General features: G+C 37.0%; 1 protein-coding gene and 1 non-coding gene across 3 annotated transcripts; both read left to right on the forward strand.

Moving 5' to 3' along the window:
• Positions 1–1,437: 1,437 nt before the first annotated feature.
• Positions 1,438–1,653, forward strand: LOC129367371 (small nucleolar RNA U3). Its single transcript, XR_008606697.1, has one exon. It is a non-coding gene; the product is annotated as a small nucleolar RNA U3 (small nucleolar RNA).
• Positions 1,654–3,543: 1,890 nt separating this feature from the next.
• vps37a (VPS37A subunit of ESCRT-I) lies at positions 3,544–11,065 on the forward strand. Of its 2 annotated transcripts, none has more exons than XM_055041118.1 (12): positions 3,544–3,994; positions 5,298–5,372; positions 5,720–5,837; positions 6,698–6,801; positions 6,989–7,214; positions 7,658–7,728; positions 7,828–7,955; positions 8,040–8,098; positions 8,191–8,259; positions 8,505–8,648; positions 9,607–9,695; positions 9,863–11,065. In XM_055041118.1, exons 1-11 carry the CDS (start codon positions 3,885–3,887, stop codon positions 9,685–9,687), a joined length of 1,185 nt encoding a protein of 394 aa, XP_054897093.1. In that variant the 5' UTR covers positions 3,544–3,884; the 3' UTR covers positions 9,688–9,695; positions 9,863–11,065. The 2 variants fall into 2 exon arrangements, with proteins under 2 accessions (XP_054897093.1, XP_054897094.1); XM_055041119.1 differs by having other exon boundaries at positions 9,904–11,065.
• Positions 11,066–11,122: the final 57 nt, after the last annotated feature.

Consider the following 11,122-nt stretch of genomic DNA (forward strand, 5'->3'; position numbering starts at 1 on the left):
ATGAACTCCATCTACCTTATGAAGTTTAATTTGAACTAGTATGCTGGAAGAATCAGCTTGTTCTAACTGAATTTGTTGTATATTTGGTCTGGATTTGACAATATTTGAGTTTTGACAGATGCCTTCCCCTTTGCATCTGAAAAATATTCTTTAGAAACAGGAAAACTTATGGAGAGGTTATTTTGCCATTGTTATGCTTTTTTCCCCCTTCTTGTTTTATACGTTTCTTGTAAAGCTATAAAAAATTATTAAGAGAATGACGACGCAAAAGCCGTGTATTTGTCGGATTCATGTAGTTTAGGGAATGCATTTTCACGCATGAATTATTGTTTACTGGGCATGCGCAGAGAGAAGGGCTTCATTGGGTACCCTGCAACGGTGGGAGTTTTTTAAATTTTTTTTTTAATCAATAAATAACTTTATATGTTCCAAAAAGAAATAGGAAACTGCAGAGGAGAACCGCGTTGGTAAGTGTACGGCTCTAAATAAGATGAAAGACCTGAAGCAGAGGAATTCATGCAGTATTTGGAAATGAAAATGCCAATTAAGCTAGCAACAGCTTTAGCTTGTCTCATCCACTGCTATCAAGTGTTTTCTGGATAGATAATTAAAGTACATAAATGGCATTGCTTTATATGATTTTTCATATAAAGCCATGCGTGGTAGGGTCAGTTTTTATGTTCACAAAAAAATTCTTCTTAAATTACAAATTGTTTAATATAACTGGTTATATTTGTAACAGTCATTCTCTAGTGAGCACCAGCAGTAAAACGTGTAGAACTTGGCTGTTAATGTGAAATGCTGCCCCCGTGTGCAATAATAGTCTCCCTGCGGGTGAATGTTACAAGACTTATGACAGATTTAATATCGAGTCAAAATAAAGTGTTTGAATTAGAATTTGATTATTTTATTTTGTTGTATATCTCTAATCGGTAGGAGTCAGTAAACTATGCAGTATGACCCGAGTATTCTTAGATATTTAATTATTGTAGTGAGCGGAACGCTTTTTGTTGTATCATGTTGTGTCCGGAATATTAAAGGTCGTACCGCACCGTGTTTATTCAACTTTCGGAAGCATGTCGACACTCAATAATACAATTGTTTATTTGTCGTATTTCGCACTCCACGAGTCTATGTCACTGCAGCGATTCGTCAATGTGTAAAATTGCTGTTTAGGAAATAAACCAGCTCACGTGCACGAGGGTCGCCATGACGGACACGTCAGAGCGACCTCAATGCATTCTGGGTAATTAGGAATCAAAATATAAGTTGAAAACGTTGTTTGGAAACATTTTAAACGTCGGCACTCTGCCGTTTCATCGGAGTGAGCTAATTACTATTTACTCGCCGAGTTAAGTGTTTTTCATAATGTCATTGCACCGTTACTGAGAGTGAAGGTACCGGAACTCATATACTCTGTCGTTCCTGTTGTTCATTAAGACTATACTTTCAGGGATCATTTCTATAGTTTTTGACTTGAGAAATGTGATTCTAAACTGTATGGTCTCGCTAACCACGATGATGAGTCGTGATATTCCCTTCTGAGCGTGAAGCGGATGGAGAATAATGATTCATTTCATACGTTCTCCATCATTGATGATCGTTCTTTACTTCCTTGTGGAGTAATGAGGAAGGGAATATGGTCAGAGTGGTTAACCGGGTTGTATGTAAGATGAAAACTGAAACAATATTTAGGATTACTATTAAATCTTTTATGGAACTCCTTTTCAAACTTTGAAATTCTCATAAAATAATTTTCTAGAATTAAATTTTATGTGCATTATCAATGCACTTACAAACATCATTGAAGAAAATCTAATAAGTACTCCAATTTCTAATAGAATAAAAGGTCTTGTGGTGACGGTAGTAATAATGTGAAGCATTAAACATATAATTTTCAAAGATTTCAATTAGTTCTTTGTAAAATTACAATGACAATTAACCCTAAGCAATTGACAAAGCAATAACAGCAGTTCATATAAGGAAGTCACACAAATTCTGTTTATACTGACTCTTCTGTTATTCATTCTGAAATTTTTAAGGTATTTTCCACATCAACATTTTGCCCTCTTTTTTCCCCCATAAAAGATTTTCCAAATATAAAAATTAACTTGTGTTGCCACACTTTTTGTTGTTGTTTCATCTCATTTTCAATAGGGACCTGGGCAGAAGTCTGCCATTTTGTTCTGTATAAAGACATGTAAAGTTGGTAGTAGCTGTTACATGTGCAGTACCCTAGAAAACACGTGGTTAGATAAAATGGTTCTTTAAAGAAAGTAACTGTGAGGATGGAAATGTTTCCTGACCCAAGCTGGACAGGATTAACCACAAGTTTATCACTACATAGAAGAAGAATAAAACCAGAGGAAGGCTTGAGGAATGTCCTGTACCGAATTAAGTGCCCTTGCCAGCCACTGACCTTTGAGTGATTGAGAAGGACACTCTAAATAGTCTTTTTAGGTCTCACATCTTCTGACTTTTATTTAATTTCATTATAGTTTTTTTTTTTCCATTTGCTATTTTATGGTAGTTGGTAAAATGGTGAGGAACTTGTGACATCTTGTATTGTTTTTAAATGGGCTCTATAATCAAATCTGATAATGACATTTACAGTTGGGTGATCCTAAAGTCACAATGAATAATTTGAATATTGTGGCGGATATAATGTCAGTATTTCACAGCCGAATGCATGCTTTTATTATGAAGGGGAGAAGGTGAGGCTAGAAGACACCAGCGGTTCGACTTCATCCTTATTTGTTGTTTGGATTGGAAGATAATAAGAATAAAACAAGACTCAAATTATATTTTTGTCTTTTTCTGCTGACTTCCACAATATAATTGAAAAGGTAATTTATTAGTAACTCTATTCACTCAGTATGACACATTAAACTTATTAATTCCACACAGACTTCAAGCCTTTATTTGGTTAAATATAATGATTTTTAAGTTGGAAAGATTTGAATATTACATCAGACTAATAAAAAACAAATATTAACAGAAATATGAACTTTATAAAAAGGAAGTTAATAACCTTAAGGTTATTTTCAAAAATGTGTACACTAATGAAAGCAGTTATGTTGTTATACATACTTTCTCATAATTTGTCATGTTCCGATCACACTTTAATGTATTTTATCGTGATTGGATTTAACACACCAACATAGGTGAGTGTGAGGTGGGCAAAAGTTTATATGTTGTTTCCAAATCAATGAATAGAACAAGGTTGAATAAACAACAGGTGAGCGTTATTTACATTGAAGTGGGTCATTTTAATGTGACAAAATGTGAAAAAGCTTAAACGCTAATGCAAGCCACTTCACATTGATAATTGGCTTAAAATATTTCACTGCATTTGTATTATGTAAATTTATTTAAAATATATACATATATTTTTAAATCTTGGCTTTCAGAGTATTTTCTGAGGCTAGTGTATTTTATTATTATTATTATTATTATTATTATTATTATTATTGCTTTACACTATTTTTTTGGAATACGATCGAAACAGGAAGTTGCGTTTTACGCACGCCATGTATCGTCATAGGTAAATAAGTTGGCCAACCTGCTATTAGTTGGGCTGTTGTCTCCATATTTTCTGTCAGTTATATTAATGACAGGTCGAAAACAGCGCACGAGCCTTCGAAAACAGAAAGGGATCGACTTTTTTATTGTCCTGTAACACATGACATGACTTTGTAACGTCGATGCAAAATCTATTTTGTGAAGAGAGGAAACGGGAGAGCTTGGTTAGCCAGCTAACGAGGGTTAGCAACACAAATCTCCACGCCGTGTGCCCCTAATGCCCACTCCCTCCTTCGCCTATTAATTCGTCGGCCTTTTTATAGTTTGTCACGAAGTTCGGTCGGTTGTTTCTCCCGGGGAGAATGAGCTGGTTTTTCACGTCGTCTAAAGGCTCCGGACCTGTACCTCCTCTCAACAGCCTACAACAACAGAGACAGCGGCAAATCGAGTCGCTGAAAGCCGCTCACCCCAGGTAACATCACCGATGTTCGGTCCCCCTTAACCCAGCTTCTCAATAACAATGTTTAAGTAGAAAATATTTCTCACTGTGATAAGAACCTCTTTGCCAAAGTGGGTAATTTAATACGACACTCAAACTGTTTGTGTTAGCCTAGCTAGCCTTCTGACTATGTTATATCAGAAGTACATACTATCAACAGAACCGCTTCTGCTTAAAGTATATAATATTTAAAGCTGTTGCTTAGACAGTTTGTTGAACTCTGTCACAGTAATCTACTATTCCCAATTATTAAGGAACTAGTTACAGAGTAGCTAGTCCTAAAGTAGGACGCTGTCATTCACTGTGTTAGCTGTGAAGCTAATTTAATCTATCCGTGACGGTTCCAGCGTCTTGTTTCGGTCAGATTGTGCAAGTTGTGGCCATGTCCTGTGATCACTCATGAGAACGTCACGCATGTAGTTTCAGGATGAGCTTGTTACTGCTGGAGATTAAAGTATTAGCTTTTGTTTACTAGGAGTTGTAGCACGGCTGTGACAGATTTCTTTCTTTCTTCATGTAGTACAAAACTGTTAATACACTTGCAAATGACAATTTACCATCGTGATCTGATGGATTATAGTCTCCCAAATGTGTGTCATAAATGAGATTACACACGTTTTTCTTTAAACCAAGTATTTAAAGTATAGTTTAAATACCTATTGAACTCTCCTTTGTTCAATAGGTATTTATCAAATGCTTTTATTTGCAAACTAATTAAAATGGTAATTAATTTTTTTGTAGGACAGCCACTTACTACTTTCCCCCCCCCAGTTTTTATTCCACATCATGTTTTTGATTAATCAATTACTGCCACGGTGGAGAGTAAAGTTATATTTTTTATTGAAATGTTCAAAACACTATAAATATGTTCTGAAAAATTATGTACATATTAAGACGCTTATAAAGTGGCGTAGCTCATATACAGAGCCTATAGATCGTCTTCGATGAGATCCAGGGTTAGATACAAAACATTTCCCAAATGAAGAACTGACACGCACTGTCAGTCTAGACATACACAAACCAATGTCATGTATTGTGACGCTCTCAAGAGATGTTTCAATTCATAAATGTTTTATGATTTTTTTTATTTTCTATGTGATCCAAAACTACCATCCATCCAAGCACATTTTCTCTTTCATGTAACCATTCAAATGTATTTTAATCAATTAAGTTTGGCAGGTTAGATGATGTTTTTAGTAAACCTGTCATACCCAATGATTCTTTGCTCTGATTTTAGTGCATTTTTAGTACAACTTTCTCCCCCTCCCCCTTACAGCCTTGCAGAAATCCAGAAAGATGTTGAGTACAGAATACCATTTACAGTCAACAACTCCACCATTACTGTTAACGTGTAAGTATATCTTTGGTTTAGGATATTTACCCATTTATTTAGTCTTTTCTGTAACTGTCAACTTTCCACTTTATATATCATCAACAATTTCTTAACAAGATACTAGAAAAGATATCAATGATATAAATGGTTTTATGACTTTTAGCCTCTTCCAAAAAAACAGTTCTGGTATGACACTTACTGAACCAGGTTCATGTAAACATAATTGGGTTATTCTTTCTGGTTATTCCTATTTTTTTTCTCTTTGAAATGCATGATAAACAATATTTCAAATATTGCTTTTACTTGTTTGGATCCCACTAATTCAGTGCCTGTAATTCCTACTCTGCTTACTGTTTCTCCCTCAGTTTGCTGCCTCCTCAGTTCCCTCAGGAGAAGCCGGTGGTTAGCGTCTTCCCCCCCGTTGGTCATCATCTAATAGATAGCAATAATGGCACTATGATCACCAGCCCCCTCATTACTAATGTAAGTAGTTGCCTCTCGTAAAACGGTTTGTTCCCTCACATCAGCAAAATAAACCAGCTGAGAACATCTTTTCAGTCTGGGTTTAAGCATTCCTGATGCTGTATTCAAAAAAGGATTGTGAGTCTTTGCTAAAAGCCAGTCTACAAGTTAATCTGACCCATCCAAACAATGACTATTGTTCTGAAAATATGGATTTAAACCATTATTATGGACCAGAGTTGACAAAAATGACAAAAACTGAAATTGAGAAAATGTTTTTAACTGAAACTGAAAGTATGAAATTAACCAAAGTATGAAAAAAAAAAACTAAAAAGTACTACTATAATTAATATAAACTAAAGTGAAAGTAAACAATGTTTAACTAATAATAACTGATGAAAATTTGCAAACCCACTTGAAAAACTAATAACGACTGAATTAGAAAAACCACAAAGTCACAACAAAATTGAAGTAAACTGTATTGAAAAACCCCAAACTATTGAAATTCTGTCATGAACTCAGTAAGTACACAGTGGAAGCATTGCTGTAGGAACTCTCTGACGCTACTCACTGTAGCCACAGTCTATCATGTGACTAAAACTGAAACTGACATGAGAGTTTAAAGGAAGGTGGTTTCCACCAATTACCACTCAGTGTGTCAGAGAAGAAGACTGCGTTCTTTACCCTCATTCAACCTCTTCACCACTCCAGTCACATCCTAACTCCATTTTGGAATATGGAATAAACCATTTTCTATCTATTCATATGAACACGTTTATCTGTTACTCGGATTATAGGCACCAGTGAGAGTTTTTTTTCCTTTCTTGTTTTGGTTGTCGCAAAAGTCTGACTTCATTTTTGTCTTGTTACGTGTGTTACAGTTCGGTATGCACTCAGATCTGGGTAAAGTCATCCAGAGTCTACTCGACGAGTTCTGGAAAAGTCCACCCGTCTTAATGTCTGCAGGTCCTGCAGGCTTCCCATAGTGAGTGTCACGTTGTCTTGGGTTTCTTTGCATTTATAGTCAACAAAGTATTATCCATACTGATTTTATCCTAGAAACAAGTGAAGCAGCTCTGATATTAGTTTGGTGTTAGCACAGAGCGTCAGTAACCTTTCTTTTGACGTCTCGAGGTGCATTGACTTTTGTTCTCCCTCATGTTTTGCTGCAGTATGTACAAGCCATCGGGCATCGCTCCTTACCCCACCCAGGCTTTCCATTACGGCCCCCGTCATGTGGGTCCCAGCCAAACACCGCCGCCTGGTTCTGGTGCGACTCCATCTCAGGCCCCAATGCCTCATTCGACGGTGGACATCGCTCACGGCCTTCCTCGAGCTCCAGCCCCGTACGGACTGATAACAGAGCTGCCGCTCCCCGTGCCCACTGGAGACTCGCAGGTACACTGATTGTGAAGCTTGGAGTGTTAAAGTGGGAGGAAGTTATTTGAACAGGTGATCATCCCTCTGCAGCGATGCTTTAGCAACACACCCATGGAGAAGCTACATCATTTTTAATGTTTCCTCCCAGATTAGGCAAATTAGATGCAGCTCTAACTCTGGATTTATGGCACCAGCCAGACACACAAAGCAGTATAAGGCTCTTTGTGGCGAAAAACTTTTCAGGGTTTTATTTGTAGATTGAGATTATTTTCTGCCATGTCACAGTGATTACAGTTACTTTGTGTTTGTCTATTGCTTACACTCCCAGTACAACTCTAAAAGTTTGTGTTTTTTTACACAAAAACACTTGTCAAAAAGCACATAAAAATAATACGAAAGCAAAAGACAAATAGGAATAAAATAAGAAAGTAAGGCAGCTGAACTGCTTCTTTCTCTTCCAGGCGGGACTGAATGGACACATTTACAAGATGCCTGAGATTCCCGAGTCTTTTCCTGAACTCTGTGACAAAACGTAAAGTATCCGAGAATGTCAAATTTACCATTTACATTTTTTTACGTGTACAATTCAAGCCATTGTGAACTTACATTTTCTTCCCTCCTTTCCCAAAAGTCTGACTCAGTTGTCAGACATGTCCGAAAACGAGGACGTCCTGCTGGAGTTCTTTGTGAGTTTGCCGCAACTCAAACAAGTCATGGGTGATAAAGAGGATCTGGTCAACAGCATAGTGGAGATGGCCAGTGAGTTCCTCTTCTTTGCAAAGAGATTGTTGCAGAGTTGTGTTTCATGCTGAAAACAAAACCTGCAAATCTTGTTTCTTGCAGAAAAGAATCTCCACATGGAGCCACAGCTGGAGGGAAAAAGACAAGAGATGCTTTACAAGGTCAGCCTCCTCCGGGTGCCGCTTCCTTCCTTTCATGCTTGTCATTGTCCAGCTGCTCACGTTGTGCTTTCTGTCCGTTGTTTTTCACACAGTATGAACAGCTGACTCAGATGAAGTTAGCCTTCGAAACAAAGATGCAGAGACAGCATGAACTCAGTGAGGTAAATCGCTTCACTCATCACGGCAGGCTTTTATTCCAAAGAAGCACCAGGCATTTGTGTCGAGTCCTGCGATAATTCGTTTTTCGTTGCACGTCCAATTCTATGACACAACAAGGTTTTAGGAAATGCTAATCAATCCAAAGTGTGACATCTCAGGAATTTTATTTTTGCCGCGATAAATGATGAACTGACAAAAACATTTAGAGAGCATCCTGTTTTCATTTCCACTGTTTTGCCCTCACCAGAGTTGCAGTTTAAGCACTCTACAGGCTCGGCTAAAAGTCGCAGCCCACCAGGCAGAGGAGGAGTCGGAGGAGACGGCTGAAAACTTTCTAGAGGGACGCGTTGATATCGATGAGTTCTTAACTAGTTTCATGGAGAAGAGAACGGTGAGAGAAGAAACCTGGCGGTTTATCATGTTTGGCATTAAATATTTGTCACTCAAGTTTCCCTGTAGTGTGTTTGCTGTTCCTTTAATAGTTTCTCAGTTCTACATATTAAAAATTAAGCGGTGGGCACCGCCAGCGAAAAAGTCACCTCCACTAACACTGAAGCGCAAATCATGAATGTTAGTTGTGCTAATGTGCAATCCCAGCAAGGCATTTTCTTTAAGCTAATGCTAAAATGCTAAATTAAACCATGTTGATACCCACCACAGGTTGCAACGTAGCATATGTTCGACAAGGTCAAATTTGTTATTGCTCACCTGTCTGAACAGTTGTGTTTCAGGTCGTGTGTCTTTGTAACAGGCCTTCCACTCATTGTTTCAGTTTTCACAGTTGTTCATCGTTGCTAACTGTGTTGCTAATTTTCCCTAGTTGACCTTGAAGAAATCTTAACAGTCGATAACCAAAACTTCAACGCAGACATTTAACTGTATTGAATTCGAAATTTACGAAATACCTCCCCCCCCAAAAGAAAAATTAGTTGGCGGTTAAGAATTTATCTGGAAATATTAATTTATATTAGAACTAAAACTTGGAAAAATGTGGTAAACATTTCAAAGTTGGTATTAAAGAGATAAATGAAAAATGTGCTTTGCTGTTAGCGCATTAGCAGATGAATGCAAGAGTGCCCATCACTGGATAAATGTGTTTTATGTTTATTATACACATTATAGTTTCTATTAGAGAAAAATATTACATTTATTAGCAATTGGTACACTAGAGAGCATTGGGGTTGAAATTCTTGCTTTTAAATAAAATGTTGTTGTGCCATGGTGATTTAAAAAAAAAACAGACATTGCAATAAAGAATTTTGGAACGTCAAGTGTGACAGTTTGAAATACAAAAGTAACATTTCACATAAAAAAAAGGAAAATAATACTTGATGTTTTTCTGTCTTCAGCTTTGCCACAGCAGAAGGGCCAAAGAGGAGAAGTTGCAACAGTCTATAAACACACATGGTCATTTCCCTCCCAGTCACTAAAACACAAGGTACAACATCAGTCATCTGTTTTCTGATGAAGTGAAGCTTCGTAGAGCTCAGCTGACAGTTTTGCAACAAGCAAAAAACCTTTGATTTTTCTCTGTTTTTTATTTTATTTTTTATTTTTAACAATGTTCTCATTCAGCTCCTGACATTGTATTTTTTGGTCTTCCAGGACTGGTGTTTTTGTTTTGTTTTTTTGTTTTTTTTTCTCAGCCGACTGCTGCCAACAGAAAACGAACGCATCAAAAACTTACCAGGAGCTGAAAGCACACCGAGTCAATGACGGACAACCAGCAAGAGGTTTTTGACGATGAAACTTTGGAGGATGAGCGTCACTCGCGTGGAAAATGGGCTGAGGCCACGGAAACGCCCGGACTCGCAGTGGATAGTTTTGTTTGAGCTTTCCAGTTGTTTGACAGTGATGAAATATAGTTTAATCACTGGGATTTGTTTCACTTTTATTTCTCAGTAGGGGACACCTGCATAGTATCAGATTGTTTGGTGTGAACACTTTTTGAAGAAAGTTCAAAGGCTTGGCACATTTTATCAGCAAAAGTAAAATTTTTAAAGAAACGTCACCAGGAAAATATTGAGCAAACCAAACATCAGTATTTGTACTCTGGTTATGTCCTCAGTGGTCTCACTTCCTCTTTCACAGAGATACTGTGCCAACCGCTGCACAATAATTATCCAAAAACGTTTACAACTCCTGGTTGCTAAGTTAACTAGGCTAAATTCAGAGTTTTTTGTTTTTGTTTAAAAAGGCAGGCTTGGTGTTTGACTCCTGCTTTTTATATGAAAACTGTAAAACAAGAATTTCATTGTGAAAGGATTTGATTTTATTCTGAAAGTGAACCCCACGATCGTCGGTGTGTTTGCATTGACGTCGATGATTCAATATTGAGAACCCAGAAATCATCCAGTGAAAGAGCAGATAAAATACTGCACACCATCTGTGTGTATTGAATACCTGCAAAGATTTCTCATTTTTGGGCGTCAGTATACTTTACTTCAGACTACTTGTTGTCATGTGAATAATTTAGCCTCAATATTACTTCAGCACTACCTTAGCTGAGTCGGCTCTTTCACTGCAAACACTGATGTTCTTTTTCTCTCTCTTTCTCTTACTTGCACAGTAATGACACCTAAGCTGTTTCCTGACATCTTTTGAACTTGGATTCTACATGGAAAAAAATGAAAAAAAAATGGGACAATTTTTGGGGGAAAAAAATATGTTGCGGAAAAAAAAAAGCTTAATGGCATCGGATACTGTATTTAAATGTTAATAATAGGCTATATTATAATCAGAGACTCAGACACCTTGTATCATATGTTCTTATTTAATTTGTTAGAGTAATAAAGCCTTTAGAATAAGTCTGGTTGGTGCTGTTTTATTGTAATATTGGGAATAATTTTGAAAGGAGAAAATTCC

The sequence above is a fragment of the Poeciliopsis prolifica genome, unplaced genomic scaffold (genome assembly GCF_027474105.1).
Source record: "Poeciliopsis prolifica strain line A6 unplaced genomic scaffold, Auburn_PproV2 SCAFFOLD016, whole genome shotgun sequence".
Classification (NCBI taxonomy): Eukaryota; Metazoa; Chordata; class Actinopteri; order Cyprinodontiformes; family Poeciliidae; genus Poeciliopsis; species Poeciliopsis prolifica.

What these genes read in the sequence shown, in the direction of transcription:
- vps37a (XM_055041118.1), top strand. Translation starts at nt 3,885, where the DNA reads ATGAGCTGGTTTTTCACGTCGTCTAAAGGCTCCGGACCTGTACCTCCT. An exon ending in CCTGAACTCTGTGACAAAAC is followed by an intron (nt 7,729 to 7,827) that starts GTAAAGTATCCG and finishes CTTTCCCAAAAG; the next exon opens with TCTGACTCAGTTGTCAGACA. An exon ending in GACAAGAGATGCTTTACAAG is followed by an intron (nt 8,099 to 8,190) that starts GTCAGCCTCCTC and finishes TTTTTCACACAG; the next exon opens with TATGAACAGCTGACTCAGAT.